The sequence below is a fragment of the Triticum dicoccoides genome, chromosome 1A (genome assembly GCF_002162155.2).
Source record: "Triticum dicoccoides isolate Atlit2015 ecotype Zavitan chromosome 1A, WEW_v2.0, whole genome shotgun sequence".
NCBI classification, from domain to species: domain Eukaryota; kingdom Viridiplantae; phylum Streptophyta; class Magnoliopsida; order Poales; family Poaceae; genus Triticum; species Triticum dicoccoides.
In genome coordinates, this window is record NC_041380.1 from 545,962,399 (window position 1) to 545,983,049 (window position 20,651).

Genomic DNA, 20,651 nt, shown 5'->3' on the forward strand with positions numbered 1-20,651 from the left:
CCCCGCCACCCCACGACCCGCCGTGGGTTGTAGCGGAGGGATACGACGGGCGCGACCACCACGATCCACGCGACGAAGAGGAAGTCGGCGATAGAAAACCCTACGGCGCGTGATGGAACGAGAGGGATCAGATTGATCGATGCATGCACCTCGCACGTAGTCGATCGAACCATCCAAAGAACCCTCAGCTTCCATCCCAACCGCGACCGGCCCAACTGCCGCCTCTTTGCACTGGGCCTCATACCCAGCCGAAGATGGCCCAGTATCCACCGGTGACCCAGCAGCGCCAATCAAGGCTTTCAAACGCGCCGCCCTAGCGACCATGATCCCGAGCGAAGCCGCCGACGCCGCCTGCTGCCGGCCGGCCGCCACACGGCCTCCCTTCTTTCTCCTGACCACAACCGTCCACGCCTCCGGTCTAACCAAATCAAACACAGTAAGCTTAGGGAGACTCACCGTGGGGAGAGGGCCCTTCCACGGCTGATGGGCAGTCGCCGCGGTCCTCCGATGCACGACACGCCGGAGCAGCTCCATCTTCTCTCCGGGACGCAAACTGTTCCTCGCCGGATCCTCGAGAGGGACGACCGCCTCCACAATCTCGGCCACCTCATCCTCTTCGTAGCCGGAACAAAAAGCTTCATAGACCACATCAGATGGAGTCGGTGAGCAGGCCGTCGAGTCGCTGGAGCGCCCGCCATCTTCATCCTCGTCCCCACTGTCGTCGTCCGCAGGCACCCAAAAGCGCCCGCCCACCCTCCGGCGATCATCGGGGGCACGCACACTGGCCGGCTTTGAAGAGCCCGACGCCATCTCTCGATCCATACTTGTTGTGTTCGTCAAATCAACCATGTCCACCGCCGTGATCTGATCAACCTGCACACAATGCCCAACTACAACAACATAGTTATCCAAGGAAAAACGAAGCCCTACCTAGATCTGATCGTCGTCCGGTAGGTAATTGCCAGCCAACACATCGTTCTCCATATCCAGCAGCGCCATCCATCACGATGATGGAGTGAAACGAAGACGCCCCACGATCCAAGTGTCGGGATCCATCTCGTTAGTGAAATGAACCTGCCACTGCCGCCACCGCAACAGCTCTCATGCGATCTCACCATCCGCCGTGTCGCCAAGATCCGTCCCCGCCGCTGCCGCACGAGCAGCCCCCTCTGCCGCCGCTCGAACAGCCCCTTCACCCGGCGGCGCCGCCGCACTAGAGGAAGGAGAGGAAACGACGACGTCAGGAGAGAGGGACAACATCTGCAGAAGTATATTACTAGTATATATTGCGTGCTTCATACAGAGCAACGATGGCTGACCAATGTACAGATGCAGAATACCAAGAGAGATTTCAGGCTCCATAGAAACTCTGCACGTAAAAAGGCGGGTTGGTTCTGAACCTTGAATAAACTGTATGCAAGAATTTTAAATCACCAGAGAAGGAAGTTGTAACTGTTCGCTTTAGTGCCACACATAGCAGGGCCAGCAGCCCAGCACACAATTAATGAACACATAGTAACAACTTGGAGCAGCAACAACACCTTGTGTTCTAACATGGCTTGTGAGTGTAGACATACATGACAGTGCAGTTCCCATCTTATTAGAATTATACTGCTTCATCTATTTAGTAATGTAAGCCACAAGTCAATAGTGAAAAAACAAATAGAATAATGGGCCGTTTTTGTGAAGGTCCGGTGACACTAGTGCAGAACCGGGCAATAGCACCGGTTCGTAAGGCCCTTTAGTGCCGGTTCCATAACCGGCACTAAAGTGTGGGCACTAAAGCCCCCCCCCCCCTTTAGTATCGGTTCAGCACGAACTGGTGCTAAAGGGAAACCACATGGCATGAGCCAGCTCCGGGGGGCGGGAGCCCTTTAGTACCGGTTGGTAACACCAACCGGTACTAAATGTTTGTGGGTTTTTGTTTTATTTTGTATTTTTCAATTAAATTTGTGTTATCAATTTAATTTAGGATTGTTTTACGTTATAATGAGTTGTAGTTGTCATCATCATCATCATCATCGCATATTAATAAATAAATAAACTCTAGCTAGCTAAAAATCATCGTAGTCGTCTAATTACCACTATTTAATCATCATAGTCATTACCGCTAGCTATCTAATCATCACCAACACTGGCTAGCTTAAAGAGGAAACATTCACTTTGTAATAGAAGCAAAGATATCATCGAGTTCAACATAATCATCACCAACATCGAAGTTCAGGGCACGGACATGAGACACTAATTATTAAGAGCATGAACTAGTGCTGCTCCCTCTCAGGTAGAATAGCATAGAACATGTATAGCTCTCCTGATTCATCATACTGGAGCAGGCAGATGAATCTGTCTCCTAATCTTGGGTTGCGCTTTTCCTTGCTGCCTCCTAGTACTTCTCTGCGATCGTTAACAATTTTGCTCCATTCTTTCACTATTAAGCATTATTCGCTTTCAGAAATCCTGAATGCACTCATGTGCAATGTAGGATATCTTGGCCATAAGCTAACCATTGACATGTCACCTTTAGTCTCGATCCACTGAGGCACAACTGTCATCGGAAGTCCCTGTTGAAGAACATCGTATAGTAATTAATATACTAAGCAATGAAAGTTTAGCTTCAAAAATAATGTATGCAAAAGATGCACTAATTAAGGACAATAGTTAAAATCTTACCATCTTTCGATTATAGATGTGACCGTAGTTCAATACGATCATCATTGATCGCACGTTTTGAGTACTAATATTTCTAAGTTCAGAAAAAAAAATGTCTTGACAGTATTAAGATCCTCAAGCCATGAAACATAATGACTTATCTCCTTGCAGTTTAGTTGAGCCCCGGGGCAGTAGTAGGTCCTGTCTACCAAGCGCCGGACATGTTTGCTTGAACCGAAATAAGCTGACAATACAAATTAGTTGTCAATAATTTTTAAATAAACTGTATCAAAGACATAAACATATGCATGCATGGCTGAGAAAAACTCACATAATGGTAGAACTGGAGGCGTTTGCACATCGACCCAGATGTCTATATTACCTTCAATATCATCTTCCGGGCGAATATAAAAGGTGACAACCATACCAGGCTCAAATGCATAAGCCTTGCATAGTGCTTGCCAAGTTTTGCATTCAAAATGGGTGTATATGTCTCCATTATATAATTTGACGTTGAAAGTATGCCCATGCTCCGTCTTCAAGTAAACTCTCTTTACCTCCATATCATCTATAGCACTAAAACCTATCTTATCCAAGACAAAAATTCTTGCATGGCAGGGGATGCGCTAGTAGAATAGTAAAAATTTAAAATTATAAGTTGAAGCAAATGAAGCATAAGTTTTGCATTCAAATAATAATTAACAAAGTGACTTACTGTATCAACTTCGAATGTCTCATCCAGCTTGATGCTGAAGCGCCTACCATCAATAAGGAAATGCCTGTCGCACAGGCCGCGCTGGTCTTCACAATGTTCGCACATAATGAAATATTTTTCGTCGTCAGATGACATTTCCTATGTTCATATAGGTGAAACATTAAACACCTATTACTATCTAACATTAATTAATATCTAGCCAAATATATATTCATCTAACATTTGCCATTAATATATCTAACTATATTCATCTCTAACAATTGACATTACTATATATTTAACTTTTCTATCTAATTCATCTAACATTCGACATTAATCTAACATTTATATAAACTCAAAATATATAAAAAATTAAATAAACATAAAAACTCATTAACCAATAATATTTTAATTAGATCATGAAATCTCAGATACCTAAATTTTCTTACTAAAAATAAACTAGTTATATTAATTATTGAACTAGTTCAAATCTCATATACCTAAATAAACTAGTTCGACAATTTTCTTACTAAAAATAAACTAGTTATATTAATTATTGAACTAGTTCAAATCTCATATACCTAAATAAATTAGTTCGATAATTTTCTTACTAAAAATAAACTAGTTATATTAATTATTCAACTAGTTCAAATCTCTAGTTCGACAATTTTCTATCTAGATAATTCATCTAACATTCAACATTAATCAAACATTCGATCATCTAATTAACTTTTCTAAAAAACAGAAAATAAGTAAAAAAAATGTGTGTGTGTGTAGTGTGTACGTATATATGTGTGTGTATGTGTGTATGTGTGCGGCCCCGTACGCCGCTGCCCCGTACGTACGAGCGGGGGCGCCGGCGTACGGGGTGGGGGCGGCGGCGTACGTACGGGCGGGGGCGCCGCCGTACGGGCCGGGTGCGACGACGACGGACGGCGGCGCGGCGGGTATACGCGAGAGCGAGAGACGTACGGGACCGCGGCGGGACGACCACGGACGGCGGCACGCGGCGTTCGGGGTGGGGCGCGAGACGGCGACGACGACGGGCGGCGGCGGGGACAGCGACGACGACGACGGACGACGGGCGACGGGCGGCGAGGACGGGTTCGAGCGGCGCGCGAGAGGTTGGAGACGAAAGAAGTGGGGAGATCTAACTGAATTTTCGTAAGTGTTGTATATATAGGAGAGGCCTTTAGTACCGGTTGGAGCCACCAACCGGTACTAAAGGCCAACTTTGGCCAAGCCAAGAGGCGGGAAGAGCAGGCCTTTAGTACCGGTTGGTGGTTCCAACCGGTACTAAAGACCACCCTTTAGTACCGGTTGGAGCCACCAACCGGTACTAAAGGCCTCGCGCTGCCACCCCAAAGTTTAGTCCCACCTCGCCGGGCGAAGGGCAGCCGCACTGGTTTATAAACCCAGCCGCGGCTACCTCTTCGAACTCCTCTATATAGCAGGCTTGTGGGCCTAAACTGTGCGCGCTGCCCTGTGAGTCTGCTGGGCCTTTAAGGCCTGTAATTGCACGCCTGTGGCCAAGCAGGCCCACAGGGCAGCGCCCCAATTTTTTTAATAGTTTTTTTCTTTTCTGCTTTATTTTCTTCTATTTATTTCTGCGTAGTTTTTTGTATAGTTTTTCCTTTTCTGTTATATTTATTTTCTTTTATTTATTTGTGAGTAGTTTTATTCATCTAGTTTGCCAAAATTCAACATTTTCAGAGTTCATTTTATAGTGATTTTCAATTTCACGGTCATTTTGTAAACGATTGAAAAATAGCAAATATATTTTTTTTCTTTTCTGCTTTATTTTTTCTTCTATTTATTTCTGAGTAGTTTTTTATTTTCTGCTATATTTATTTTCTTCTATTTATTTCTGAGTAGTTTTTTATATAGTTTTTTTCTTTTCAGCTATAGTTTTTTTCTTTTCTGCTATTTTTTCTTTTCTACAAAACTTGATGGTCAAAGTCTGGAGTTATAACCAAAGTTTAAAAAAAGAAATGCCGACGTGCAATTAGTTTTTGCCATAACAGAAGAACTCCGGAGTTGTAATAAGTTATTAAAAATAAAAAAGAGGTGCAATGCTCGTTAATTTGCTTCAAGCCTTTCGGAATAGTGTAAACTGCACTGCGCGTAGCTCCGTGCAATATGCCATATTCCTGAAGGCTTGAAGCTAAGCAACGTGAGCATTGAGCCTCTTCTTCATCGTCTCTGCACTCAGGGCTTATAAACCGCTCCTAGTTCCTCTCTCTTGGCGAGGTGGGACTAAAAACAGTTTGCCATAACCTTATTAGTACCGGTTCGTGATACGAACCCGCACTAAATGGTGATGGTGGGGCCATAGCCTGACCGCAGGCTGACACAGCCTCTTTAGTACCGGTTCGTGGCATGAACTGGTACTAAAGGTTCGCCACGAACCGGTGCTATTGGTCGCCGCCACGAACCGGTGCTATTGTACACATTAGTGTCGGCTGAAATTCAAACCGACACTATTGTGCTTCACGTTTGACCCTTTTTTTACTAGTGTGACCAAAGACTCCAGTGTCATGAGATCAGATGTGTAGTTATTAATGATAATCTTGCGGTCATATGCTCATAGCCACACCTTTTTTTAGCTATTTAGGTTATCATAAACAGACACGTTCACTTCATACACAACAGGGTAGACCAACGAATCTCAATAGCGTAATCATGATGAACTATCTAAAATTCTGTTATTGTAGCTCCCATCATTATCCAGTAATGTTGTCTTGATAAGCCCAAAGTAGAAGCAACGATCAACTAGATAGGGAAATCTCCTAATGCCCCCGCTTATAACAGGGAACTCTGGAACAACAGCAAAAGAAATGAATCCGTCTCTTCCCAGAATTAATAGCTCTAACCTTGACAAACAAATCTTTATGCATTGGATTGCGAAACTCACAAGGCTGTAAGGAGTTATATAGTACTCCAAATTAATAGCCTGGGTACCAACCCCGTCCTCACAGATGGAGAAGGACATATGCTTTCATCTCTAACTGAAATTATCAAGAGAAAAGTATATTTTTCGTCCCTCAACTTTTCACGGAGTCTAGATTTGGTCCCTCAACTTTAAAACCAGACAACACGCACCCTCAACTATTGAAACCAGACAAGGTTCGTCCCTGGACTCTATTTTGACCGGTTTTGCAGCCGACTCACTCGGTTTTGACTGAGCTGACTCAAATTCCTGTATTTTTTTTTCCAAACCCACATACTTTTTTCAAGTTTGCACATTTTCTTAAATTTGTGTATATTTCAAATCAGTTTACTTTATCCAAATCCACGTACTTTCTTCAAGTTTGCGTAATTTTTTCAAATTCACATACTTTTTCCAAATCCGCATAATATTTTTTAGAAAAACATGTGAATTTAAATAAGTGTGCGAACTATAATAAAAGTAAGCAAATTTGAAAAAAAAATACGCGAACTTGAAAAATGTACGCGTTTTGTAGAGAAAGACGTGAATTTAAATAAGTGCGTGAACTAGAATAAAAATACACGAATTTTTAAAAATATGTGAACTTGAAAAATGTAAGTGGTTTTGTAGAAAAACATGTGAATTTAAATAAGTATGCGAACTATAATAAAGGTATGTGAATTTGAAAGAATATGCGGACTTGAAAAATGTACGTGGATTTGTAGAAAAATATCTGAAGTTGAAAAAAGTACACGAACTAGAATAAAAGTACGCGAATTTGAAAAAAATGCGAAGTTGAAAAATATTCATGAATTTCAAAAAGGTTTACACAAATATTGTTGAAAGATTCGTGAATTTCAAAAAAAGTACGTGAACATGAAAACATTACACGAATATTGAAAAATAGGCTAACTTGGAAAAGGTGCATGGATTTTTGGAAGCACATGAATTGTAGAAAAGTTCATGGATTAGAAACAATAAAGGGTTTGAAAAAAGTACGTGAATTTGAAACAATTACATGAACTGAGAAAGGTACATGAATTTCAGAAAGGTTTACAGATTTAAAAATAATAATTTTTGAATAAAGTACACGAATTTCAATGAGTGGGACATATGAAAATGTACGTGGATTTAAAAAAAAATCACGGATTTGAAAAAACTACGCGAATTTGAGTCAGCACCGGTCAAAACCGGGGTGAGTCAGCTCCAAAACCGGTCAAAACCAAGACCAGGGACGAATCTTGTCCGGTTTCAATAGTTGAGGGTGCAAGTTGTCTGGTTTCGAAGTTGATGGACTAAATTTAGACTCGGCCAAGAGTTAAGGGACGAAAAGTATACTTTTCTCAATTATCAAAATATAAATAGCCAAAGGACAATATGGTTGAGCCCTTTAGCTGTTGTAATCTTGTGTTGACCTGCTAGACCAAGTTTGTCGTATGAACTGTTGGTAAATTTGAATTAGATAGATTATCAACACCAGCTAAGCTTGGCTAGTGATGAAGTGATAACCTCCATCAGATCCAAGCTAGCCTGAAGTACTTCAGCTGCAGCTCAAACTAAGTGGACTCGAAGTATAGGAATGTTGGTACTTATAATTCGCTTGAGCGCAATTAGTAGCACAGTCTAACAAACCAGCAGGAAAAAAGTGTAATTGTTTGATACCAAATCGTAATGTAACGAGAAGAACAATTTCCATTAGTCAGTAAGTTCAGCAAACATCTAGGGAGACAAACACACCAGAGACTGGGGCTGCAGAGAATGACCTGACAAATCAGATTGAAGCTACTCCCAGTACTACAGGTGGAGCTCAAACGAAGCATATTCTTAGCAATATCATCCAAAGTACTATGGGAATGTTAGCACAATCTGACAATCCAGCAGGAACCATACTGCAACGTTTTGTCACCAAATTGTACTGTAAGGAGAACAACAATTCCCCTTATTCAGCAAGTGTTAATTAAACACCTGTTCGGAGGGACACATCAGAGACTAGGAATGCAAAGCTCTAGAGGGAGACTGACCTCCAATCTGTGTCCTGATCAGAGCCTTGAAGCGAAGTGCCTGCTCTTCTCCTCATCGCTCTCCGCGGCAATCCCAACGGCCCTGCACGCATCGGGGGAACATATGGGCATCCTTATCGACCCATACACACCACCAGTTGTAGTATGTAGTGTTGGTACATTGAAATCGGAATAGACTATCAACATCATCTACACTTGGCCAGTGACGACCTCAATCAGATTCAAGCTAGTATCAAGTACTACAACTGCAGCTGAAACTAAGTGGGCTCTTTTTATTCGGAAACATGTTTTAGAGCAGGTGCCCCCGGGCCATCTTATCTAGCCATCCATTCTCCGCAAGACCGCAAATATGGAAAATTGGTACAGAATTTGCTCTTAGTAGTTGGATGAGGTAGGTCGCATAAGCGAAACCTGGATTTGAATCTATATCTCCTCCAACCCAAACATGCTCTTATGCTTCCAATAGGACAATATGGAAAGAACAAAATGCATCCAAGCACGTCATACACGTCAACTTTCTAAATGAGAATCCACTGCAACAACAACAAAACAATCAGTCCAACAATCACACACAAGCATTCTAAAAAAATTTCACACTTCCAAAGCAAGAAAAATACAATGTTTGCATAAGTATATAGTGTGTGCTTCATGAAGAGCATCATTGACTGATCGAGCAACAAATGCAGAATACCAGGAGAGCTCCATAGAAACTCTGCAGGAAAAAGGCAGGTCGTTCAAAAGATTAAAGAGAGACTGCAAGATTATAAATAACCAGAGGTGGGGGTTTTCATTCTTCACTTCATGTCGTCGAGTCACAACAGATGAACATAAAATAGCAACTGGGATCAACAACGACACCTTGTGTTCTAACATGGTTTGTGAGTGCAGATAAATGATAATAAGAAAACATCATACACAATGGAGTCCTCATCCTTATTACACTTAAACCTCTTAATCTATTTAGTAATGTAAGCCACATGTCAATAGTGAAAAGAAACAAATAGAATAATAGCCCATTTTTTTCTGAAGGACTAATGGCCAAACACCGCAATAACATGAGAGAAAATGTGTCATCGTTAATGATAGGTATGAAGTCATATGCCTATACCCACACCATTATCTATTTAAGTTATCATAAACAAACAAGTTCATACACAACTTGGAGTGACCAACGAATCTCGGTAGCGCAATCTTGTCGTAGTTCTCATCATCACTATTAAGGAACGCCATTTCGTTAAACCCAAAATGGAAGAAATGATGAACTAGACATGGAAATATTCTAACAAGGAGCCCTGGAACATCCCAAAACATGGATTTGTCTGTGCAGAACAGTCAACTGCAAGAGGACAACAAAGTGGACCATAGCCATAAGATAAAACTGACAGATAAATCTTCATGCACTCGTATATTCAGATCTCACAAGGTTGTACAGAGTGTTAGTTTAGCACAGCTAATATCTTGGGTATCCATGCCTTGCTCGCACATGGAGAGGACATGTTGTGCAGCCTTTATCTCAAACTAGAATTATTCAAACACAAAAAATCCTAAGGACATTAGAGTGAACCCACTAGATGTATTGTGTTGACCTCTTATACCAAGGCTGTCCTATGTAGTACTGGCCCACGATCTAATTCAAGCTAGTATAAAGTCTGATAATTGTAGCTGAAACTAGATGGAATCTTACAATCCAAATCATGGGAATTAATTGGTACTTATACTCCAGTCGTTCATTTATATAAGTGTATTTGTTTTCTAATAAAATTCCACAATGTGAGGTGCATTTTTTCTAATTCCTTATAATCTCGCAAATTCCACAATGTGACATCATAATTCAGCGAATAGCACAAAAGTCCGCTGAATGAACTCCACAATTTAAAATTACGTAAACAGACACAATAAGCAGAAAATAGCACGACCAAGCAAGATGAACCTTACTGAGAATAAACAAGCACATAAGAAAACCACATATGGACGGACCCTCATGGAAAGCTACGGCTACCAACCACGAAGCGATCTGACTTAGTCGTCATCCCATTCGCGTTCTCATCATCCAATTTTGACCTGCTTTTCAAAATAAAAACGAAACAAAAAAAATAAAGATCCATGGAGCAATCTTTTCTGATCTAGCTAGTTTAAGGAATAAAAAATTAAAGTGGTCAAATGCACTTACCGATTAGCAGAGTCCGATATCTGATCTTCCATGGGAAGATTGAAGAGGTGTCGTGGTGTAAAATCTAATTCTCTCACTATGTGGGCATCAATATTGGTAAGTTGAAGTCTTCTAACGCGAGTATCCCCAAACCCGCAGTGGGCCATGATTAGCCATGCGAATGTGATGAGCTCTCCTCCTCTGCTCAGCAGCGCAACATGCGGCGCCGCCTTGGACTTGCCAGCAGCGTAAACAAGTAGCCGCGTCCACATGCGTGCTACCTCCTCCACTGTTTCCTTGCTTACCTCCAACTCAACACTATCCTTGGTGAAATCATCATATACTTCGTGAGCCTGAGCCAGGGTAGGTGCTGGGCTGATAGAGAGCGGCAGCATGGAAGGGTGGTGAATGAAAAGGTACATTACGTACTTGGATAGCTTCCGACATACCAAAATCATCAAACCAAATTCACTTGTACCATGAAACTCTATATCTGAATGGGAAGATTCACATTTTTTCAAAAGCAACTCAGTAACTGCCTGCATCCAGATAATTGCCATACCAAAATCATTAGCAAAAAGTTCTGATGCCTCTTTCAACAAGGAACCAATTTTTGGCCATTCATTGGGTTTATCAATATCGGAATCAAATGTCAAGAGACTAATCTCTTCTGCAACACACTCCACAATCTTGCTACCCACATCCACGTAACCGGTGTCTAATAGCTTGCTCATCCAAAATATTTTCTTCTTTTTGACACCCAACAAATCCACAAACAACTTTCTGAACACAACCATTATTATGCTTTGCTTCGGGCCGCTGTCAGTCAACCAGCTATGTAAGTTGTACTGTCCAATCAAATTTGGCCACCGCTGCTGCTTCATCGTCCTTGGATATCCGATGTCAGAGCAAAAGAAAACCCACAAACTGGCGAGTGCATCACACCTTCTAACCTTCAACCATGCCCATGTCCAAGGTGACAACATGGAAACAAACGTTGAACTGACTTCAAAGAAAAAACAACCCACAAATAGCGAATAGGTGATGGCAATGTCAGCTTTGCTATAATTGTCTCTGCTACTTGCATGGAAGAGGACAAAGGAAACTATTACCGAGGCCTGAGAGATGCATCTAAGTATAACTCCACTCCGTGTTCTGAGCACAAGAGACTTAGTGTAGAGATCGTCGTATATCATGCCAAGCTGAAGCCTCACCATCCGTATCATTTGCTCAGGGTCATCTATTTTGTTCATATATTCTCGGCCGAGATCAAGCAAGTTGCGTTCGGCCATGACATCAAGGACAAATGGCATGGAATCCAGAGCAGCACGAACAACGCCAACATCACCAGCGATTCCTTCAGGCAGTTCCATTTTGTAACGCAGTGCATCTGAGCTCTCGAGACTTTGAAGGCTGCCACACTTGAGAGACCATGTTCTTTCTCCATACTTGATAATTCCAGTAACAAACACAAAGCTACCCGCAAGCAGAAGGTCTGCACTGTGTTTACCAATGGACTTCCAAAAAACATATAAAGCTAGGGCAACTTGCATCACCAGATTCAACAGATGCCTCAACCACAAGTTGTTGTCCTCCATGGCGAAAGCAGTGATGGTATCCTGCCCACCAAGATGGATGAGGAGGAATGGTGCCCAAAAGAAAGCTAGTGGTTGGGTTCTTGTAAGTATGTTCGTTTCAATGGTGACATCCTGGCGCTTAGAGAGATAGCCCAGTGCATACACTGCTACCAGGTCTGCCCCCAAATAAACTGCCCAGAGGCAGAGCCTGAGAAAGCTGTTGCTGCTTCGGCGCCGCAGTCTGCCAGCAAAGAAGAGGAACGACTGCAATGTGAAGCTGAGCAGTACAAGAAGTTGGATTTCCCACCCGCTGTATAATTCGACCAAATGCTCCATCGCATGCTAGATTCCTTGTGCCTCGGACCACCTGATGAGTATAAGTTGGATGATTCAGTGTGAAATTTTGAAAATAGCAAAACACCTGATTAAATAATATACTTCCTTTTTAGCTTTAACTAGGCATGTTTAACAAGGAAGTATCCAATGTTTTGTTTATGACACCACTTCCTGCTGGCTAAATATACAGCAAAGACCAAACATATATGCGGTGTATGGAATGGAAAGAGAAACAATGCCGAAGAAATAAATATGACAAACTGGCTAACCATTACATCTTCTCTCCAGGCCTCTGGGCGTTGTTCGTTTTTTTTTTTTTGTGAATTCGGTTCGGAAAAGTGGAAACCGAATTTGACACTAAAATTCAGCTAACTGAAATTCCGGTTAACCGATTTTTCGGTTCAGTTTTTGGTTTTAACCGAATCATGTACCATGCACAGAAAATGCACTTTCAGAACACATTGACAGCATGCATATTTTAAAGAAATTTTTTGACAGCATAACAACGCAAAATTCTTCTATACTTGCAGTTGCATCGAATAAAATCAGTAGCAAATATACTAAAGAACAGTGCACCCAAGATCCAACTTACCATGTACATATAGTCATACAGAATAGTAGCAAACGAAGAATGAAACAAAAAAAAAAATCAGACAAAGAATGGGAGATGGGGGCTTACTACGTTGACTTGAGTGCTCAGTGGAAGACGTTGTGGCAAAGTGGAGAAGACGCGCGCCGCCGAGCGCCGAGATGCCGGGATGGACCGACGGTCGCTGCTGAGTTGCTTGGCGATGTGGCGAGACTAGCGACGGCGCGACGGTCGGCGGCCGGTGAAGGCGAGGACGGAGGGGCTGCCTGGTGGGGGAGAAATGCGGTGGCGCCGGGCGCCGGCGGCGGCTCAATCGCTCAGATGAGAAGAGGAGGCGGCGGCTGACTCGTGGTGGAGTTGGTGGAATGGGGAGCAGCTTCAGTGATGTTGTGAAGCCAAGTGTGCTCACAGAGGGAGAAGGGCATAGTTTTTAAAATGTGTTTTAAACCTATTTTGAAATGTCAAAAAAATTCAAACAAAAATTTGGCGCATTATACATCTCGGTATTGTACATGCTCACAAAGTCGTTTCGCGAAAAACAGACAAGTTATGGGTCGCTTATGAAAAAGACAAAATCCAGTGTTAAAAAGTGCTTTTCAAAAGACATTTTTTTGTCTTTTTACACAAGCCACAAAAAATATCGGTTTTCTCCGAAATTTGACGTGCACACATATAATGTCAAGATGTATGCACCAAATTTTTTTACACTTTGAAATACTTTTTCCAATGGCAGGAGCACGCGTTCCCATGTGCCAAAGCAAATTTCTGATGTAAGGTTGCCTTCATCTCTAATAAGAATTATCAAAACAAACAAAAAAAACAATCCTAGAGTTCACTGGCTGTATCTTGTGTTGTCGTATGTAGTGCTGATACATTTGAATCGGATGGATTATCAACATCAGCTAAGCTTGGCTAGTGATAACCATAATCAGATTCAAGCTAGTCTCAACTCTCAAGTACTTCAACTGCAGCTCAAACTAAGTAGAATCTTAGGGTATGCTTGAAACCATGGGAAGTTATTGATATTTATAATTGGCTTCAACGGAGTAGCACAATCTGCCAAACCAGCAGAAACTAAACTGCAATGTCTTCCCATCAAATTGTACTACAACGAGAACAACAATTTCCCCTTGTTCAGTACTAAGTTCAACAAACACCTAGGCAGACAGACACATTGGAGACTGGGGATGCCAAGCTGTAGAGAGGACCTGACCTGACCTCCCATCTCTCCACCCACTTTATGGTGCCTACAAATCTTTCTACCCACCGAAGCTGTACCAGGACAATTAAGATGAATAAATATCCACTGCAGAAAAAAATTGCTGGGTGAGTAAAGCCATACCTACTTGTCTGACATATGATGCATTTTCTCTCTCTACATATGCTCGAAATTTGAAGGATATCATGCATTGAGTCGCCCGTGTAGTGAAGCTAGCAAACGATGCAACATTGCATCTTCTCGTCTTGTGTTGGATTTTGCGTCCACCCTCAGTGAAGGATCACATCCTGAGTGAATGCGCCTTAGGGATGAGCGACATTGGGAAATCAATTCAACCTAGCTGCCTTCCTTGAGAGAGTTCCTCCTCGTCTCAAAACCGATGAGTTTAAAGCATTCCTTCGATATCTATACTACTATATAGTTTACGAGTTTTGAATAGGAGCTGACCATCAATCCTAACCATTTATGTCCTAAATCCAACGGCTAAAAGTAGCGGGATTCGTAGTGAACAGTGCATGGTTGTTGCATCCACCAATGTTCTAGAATGAACCGCCAGATACTTCTCAAGAGATGTGGGCCAAACTAATTCCTCTTGGGCCAGACATGTTGTAGCTTGAGATTGGCAACGAGTTGAGCCTAAAAAAGTGGTTTCGAGGGAGAAACATAAAGTGAAATTAAATTACATTTTTTAATTCTTTTCTTTATTAACATTTTTTGCGGGATTCTTTGTTAACAAATTGTGGGGATTGCATATATTAATTCCGACTTTCTTTATAATATAATTTATATCGGCATCTATAAATCAAGAATATTTTTTCTTTGAATTAATCAGCAAATCTATGTTTTTTCCTACCAAAAATCACCCCATAATGTTAAAACGTGCATACATACTAGTGCCCGATAGTGACTATCTTTCATTTTCCGATTCGGCGTCGACGAGTACAGCTCACTCCTCCATCGTTCATCCTAGTGCTAGGCCGCCCGCTGACAATGACCACGACGAGCTTCATCCGGTGACTCCTTCCTTGGTGTGTGCATGAAGGTGGCTGATTACTTTGAGACCAAGATCGCCATTGAGAATAGCCACCAGTGGACCATCTCATCTTTGCTAGACGAACCGTGTGCTTATTAACATCTTTTGAGATTGTAACATTTCAGTTTGGATAGGGCCTTAGGAATATTTGGATGTGGTCGGTCACTTAAGCTAAACCTAGTTTTGAATCCATATCCTTCTACCCAAACATGCTCTTATGGTTTCAACAGGCAAATGTCGAACGACCGGAATGCATTCAGGTGTCATATGTCAATTCTGTAAACGAGAATCTCACTGCAGCAACAACAAAACAATATGTCCAACAGTCGTACACAAGCGTTCTGTTTATTTCATGCTCCCAAAGCAAGGAGATACAACGTCTGCAGAAGTATGTACTGCTTGCTTCATACAGAGCACCGATGGCTGATCAATGTACAGGCGCAGAATACCAAGAGAGATTTCAGGTTACATAGACACTCTGCAGGAAAAAAAAAGGCAGGTTGGTTCAGGAGCTTGAAGACTGTCTGAAAGAATTATAAATCACCAGAGAAGAAGGAAGTTCTAATTGTTCGCTTTAATGTCACGTAGCAGGGCCGACACACAGTGGATGGGCATACAATAGCAACTTGGAGCAGCAACAACACCTTGTGTTCCGACATGGTTCGTGATTGTACATAAATGATTGTACAGAAAATATCATACACAATGGAGTCCCAATCTTATTAGATTTAAACCGCTTTATCTATTTAGCAATGTAAGCCACATTTCAATAGAGAAAAGAAAAAAAAGAATAATAGCCCATTTTTGTGAAGGTTTGGTCCCAGATCAGATGTGTCATCATTAATAATAAGCATGAAGCCACAGCATAAACAGACTGGTTCATACAGAAATTGGAAAGACCAACGGCGCATGCAATCTAGATAAATATTCTGCTATCTTAGTTTTCATCATTATTATTCACGAACGTCGTTTCAATAAAAACCCAGAGTAGAAGCAATGGTCAACTAGACATGGAAAAGTTCTAATAAGAAGCCCTGGAACAGCCCAAAACATGGATTTGCCTGAGCAGAACAAACTAGTGCAAGAGGACAGCATAGTGGACTATAGCCCTAAAATTGACAGATAAATCTTCATACACTCGTATTCAGATTTCACAAGGCTGTACAGTGTTAGTTTAGCACAGCTAATAGCTCGGGTACTCACGCCTTGCTGACAGATGGTGCCGCTTCATCTCTAACTGGAATTATACAAACAAAACAAAATGGTGAGGACAATTCGAGTGAGCCCTCTGGCTGCATCCTGTGATGACCTCAATCAGATCGAATCTACTCTGGACTACTATAAGTACTGCTCAAACTAAGCAGATTCTTACGGCATCTATCATCCAAAGCATGGGAATATTGGTACGACTTATAATTTGGCTTCAGCCCAATAGGGCAATCTGCCAAACCAGCAGTTTTGTCACCAAATTCCTTTGGTGGCTGAGCATCTCATCACTTTGAAGTTGTGTGTGTCTTTTTATTTGTTGTTTGCTTGTACTTGTTCATGGTTTTTTGCAATATTATTCTCTATGTTTCCTAGTATATGGTCAAATCATTTGGAGTTTTATCATTTTAAAGTTGGGTGTGATGTTTTTCTGTCTAAAAATAAGGGATGAACATTCTTAGCTGGTCACCGATGTGGGGCATTACTATAGGTGTCACAATTTTGATAATTTCTCTTTTGATCAAACAATATTTTTAATCTGAACTTGAAGCTGTATTTTCTTTCAGACTATGTATGGCCTCCTCTACCGGAGTAGTCTATCTTTTGTAGTGGAGTGCATGGCATTGTTGAGAGGACTTGTTCAGATAAATGAAGTCAAGTGCACGATGTGATTGTTTAGTGAGAAACTATAGCACAAGCTGTGAGGTGTTAGACATCCTTCATTTTGGGAAGGAGGGAGTACTTTTTACATCTTTAAAGTAACCACGGTGCATCTTAACTTCTTGTAGCATTTTGTATTGTCCAACTCACTTTATGGTACCTATCAACCTATCTATCCATCAAACCTACTTCTCATGATAGACTGTACTAGGACAACGAAGATTAACAAATAGCTACTATTGATAATTTTTGTCCAACAAGTAAAGACATTCCCAGTTCAAAAGAAGTAAAGACATACCTACTTGTCTGATGTATAACACATTTTTTTTCTCTCTACATATGCCTAGGATGACATGCAACGAGTGGCACATGTAGTGAAGCTTGCGAACAATGCATCATATTATTTTTCTTGTCTTGTGTTCGGTTTCGCATCCCCCTCACCGAAGTATCAGAGCTTTGAGCAAAAAAAAAACAACTTGGGAATATCACAATACAATACCTTCGGAATGAGTGACATTGGGAAAAAAAAATCTACCAACAAGCCTCCCTTCAGCTTAAAACGGATAAGTGCCTCTCTTCAACAAGCCCCTCTTCAGCTTAAAATGGATAAGTGCCTCGCTTCAGCTTAGGGGTTGTTTGGTTGGGATTCCTGCCAGCTTCCGGCTTCCGGCTTCGAAGCCGGGAGCTGCTATTTAGGGGCTTCCGGCTGCAGCTGTGGAACAGCCTCTAAAACTGATGAGTTTGAAGCATTACCTCAATCTTCCCAATTGTGTTGACCTTCCTTTTCTGGATTCAACATTGACGAGGCCCACATGTACGCTCCCGACACCATTGGTGATTTTGTTGGTGTGGGCTCGACTACGCGCCGACAACAGACAAGGTCAAGCTTGATCTGCTGACTTCTTCCTTGGTATGCGTCTCACCTAGACCAATTGGTCGAAGGAGGGTTATGGGTAGGAGTTGGTCGAAGGAGGGCAGAGGGTGTGAGTTGGTCGAAGAAAGGCTGCAGGTGTGAGTTGGTCAGTCCTCTAAGGCAGCATCCTGCTTGAGCCCAAGACCACTGATGAGAATAACCACCACAGCGGTAGCATCTCATGTTACTAGATGAACCGTGTGCTTATTGACTTTTATTTATCTCTATATATACTACTTAAAAGTTAAAACACATGTAAGGTTCTTTTATCATCAGTTTCCACCTCCCACCATGTCCCTCCACCAGGTTTTTCATCCATCCAGTTTTTCTCCACCACGACCTTTATTCACGAACATCGTTTCGATAAACCCAAAGTAGAAGCAATGGTCAACTAGACATGGAAAAGTTCTAATAAGGAGCCCTGGAACAGCCCAAAACATGGATTTGCCTGCGCAGAACAAACTAGTGCAAGAGGACAGCATAGTGGACTATAGCCCTAAAATTGACAGATAAATCTTCATGCACTCGTATTCAGATTTCACAAGGCTGTACAGAGTGTTAGTTTAGCACATCTAATAGCTTGGGTACCCACATCTGAAGAGGCTTCATCTCTAACTAGAATTATACAAACAAAACAAAATGGTGAGGACAATTCGAGTGAGCCCTCTAGCTGCATCTTGTGATGACCTCAATCAGATCGAAGCTACTCTGGAGTACTACAAGTACTGCTCAAACTAGGCAGATTCTTACGGCATCTATCATCCAAAGCATAGGAATATAATTTGGCTTCAGCCCAATAGCGCAATCTGCCAAACCAGCAGTTTTGTCACCAAATTGTACCGTAACGACAACAGCAATTTCCATTATTCAGTAAGTTCAGCAAACACCTAGACAGAGACAGGGGATACATAGTTGCAGAGGGGGACTGACCTCCAATCTGTGTCCTGATCAGAGCCTGGAGGCGAAGTGCCTGCTCTTCTCCTCGTCGCTCTCCACGGCGATCCCGACGGCCCTGCACGCATCGGGGAACATGGACATCCTAATCGACGCGTACACGGCGCCGTCCCACTTCCTGGCGGCGAGCTGCTCGGCGAGCTTGAGGGCCTCGGCGGCGGTCTCGGGGGCGCCGGGGCAGACGACGTCGACGACGCCCATCTCCCTGGCCTCGGGCGCCCGGAGCTTCTTCCCGCGCAGCACCACGTCCCGCAGGGCCTGCGCCTGGGAGATCTTGGCGCGGAGCACGTGCACGAAGTAGGGCGGGAGGGGGAGGCCGATGTCGACCTCGCTCATGTAGAGCACGCCGCGGTCGGCGCGCATGACGCGGTAGTCGTGGCAGAGCGCGAGGAGGAAGCCGGCGGCGGAGGCGTGGCCCGTGACGGCGGCGACGGTGGGCATGGGGAGGGCCAGCAGGTCGGCGGCGACGGGGCGGAGGGCGTCGACGAGCTCCCCGAGCCGCGCGCGGGAGGTGCCCGCCCACCCGATGTCGAGCCCGTTGGAGAAGAAGCGGCCCTCGGCGACCGTCACCAGGGCCGCCCCCGGGCCCTGCGGCTGGGCCTGGGCCGCGGCCAGGACCTCGGCCAGCGCGGAGCGGATGGCGGCGATGAGCGGGTGGCCCAGCCGGTGCTGGTCCTCGCCCGTCAGGGTGAGGACGAAGACCCGGCCGCGCCGCTCCAGGGTGCACATCGTCGCCGGCCGGCTGCGGGGCGGGGGCGTGGTGGACTTCGTGCCTCGGAGGAGGTGGTGGTTGGTGTGTCTGACGGGGCGCGGGGGTTGCGTGCGGATTTAACACTCGCGCCTCGTCGGGCAGCGGAGGACCCGACGGGCGCTGCCGTGTTGTTTTGCCCTCGGCGGAGGAAATTCACCGCGGTTTTATTTTACTGAAATCTCTCAGAAGTGTCGCTGAATTTTAGCAGGTTGGATGGTGCGATGGGGAGAAGAGCAGTAGGCACTGATGATGTGGAAGAAAGGATTATTCAATTTGCACTGCTTGGCAACCGTCGCGTCGGTTTTTCTCCTTCCCTGAACAGGCACCTCTCGTGATCGGTCACGTCAGTTGCCATCTATATAGATACATTGATCATCTAATGAAAGGGCAACCAGATTGATTACTATTCATTCATCTTTGTTTTCACATGCTGAGGGCCTCTTTGATTCGTAGGCTTTTGAAAACATAGGAACAAGAAAAGTGTAGGGTTGGAGTGGCATGCCCATTTGAATCCTATAGAATTAGCAATGATTGTTTGATGCCACGGAAAAAACAAAGAAATTGTAAAAAGAGATTTGAGTGGATGTTAAATTTTCTATAAAATATAGTACAGAAGATTCCATAGGAAAAATTTCTATGGGATCCAATCCTATGAATCAAAGGACCAACAAAGGAAAAAATCCTAAGGATTTCAATCCTCCAGAAATCCTATAAAATTCCTTTGAATCAAAGAAGCCCTGAGTTTCAACAATATGCAAGACTTGCGCCAAACGTGTCTTCCGCAAACGACCAATGAGTGTCTGCCCTTGTCATTACCTGGACTATCCAACACAGCTCTGACTTCAAAACAACCAAGCAACCACGAAAGAGCACCTCGGGCACGCCGAGAAAAACCGACTACCGAAGCCCATGCCGCGACCCAAGCTTCTCTTGATGCCATAATGTTTCCAAACACAAACCAGCGCCCCGCC

General features: G+C 43.3%; 2 protein-coding genes across 5 annotated transcripts; both read right to left on the minus strand.

Annotated features, from left to right (window-relative positions):
* Positions 1 to 8,080: 8,080 nt before the first annotated feature.
* Positions 8,081 to 13,330, minus strand: LOC119287848. Of its 3 annotated transcripts, none has more exons than XR_005140981.1 (4): positions 13,035 to 13,330; positions 10,464 to 12,386; positions 8,911 to 10,354; positions 8,081 to 8,826 (listed from the first exon to the last, which is right to left on the minus strand). XR_005140981.1 is itself a non-coding variant. In XM_037567492.1 (4 exons), exons 2-3 carry the CDS (start codon positions 12,353 to 12,355, stop codon positions 10,273 to 10,275), a joined length of 1,974 nt encoding a protein of 657 aa, XP_037423389.1. In that variant the 5' UTR covers positions 12,356 to 12,386; positions 13,035 to 13,330; the 3' UTR covers positions 8,081 to 9,005; positions 10,271 to 10,272. The 3 variants fall into 3 exon arrangements, 2 of the variants coding, with proteins under 2 accessions (XP_037423389.1, XP_037423377.1); XM_037567492.1 differs by having other exon boundaries at positions 8,081 to 9,005; positions 10,271 to 10,354; XM_037567480.1 differs by having other exon boundaries at positions 8,081 to 9,005; positions 10,229 to 10,354.
* A 2,132-nt stretch (positions 13,331 to 15,462) lies between these two features.
* LOC119287864 (enoyl-CoA delta isomerase 2, peroxisomal-like) lies at positions 15,463 to 19,785 on the minus strand. Of its 2 annotated transcripts, none has more exons than XM_037567497.1 (2): positions 18,906 to 19,768; positions 15,463 to 15,674 (listed from the first exon to the last, which is right to left on the minus strand). In XM_037567497.1, exon 1 carries the CDS (start codon positions 19,656 to 19,658, stop codon positions 18,924 to 18,926), a length of 735 nt encoding a protein of 244 aa, XP_037423394.1. In that variant the 5' UTR covers positions 19,659 to 19,768; the 3' UTR covers positions 15,463 to 15,674; positions 18,906 to 18,923. The 2 variants fall into 2 exon arrangements, with proteins under 2 accessions (XP_037423394.1, XP_037423399.1); XM_037567502.1 differs by lacking the exon at positions 15,463 to 15,674 and adding an exon at positions 18,492 to 18,781 and having other exon boundaries at positions 18,906 to 19,785.
* Positions 19,786 to 20,651: the final 866 nt, after the last annotated feature.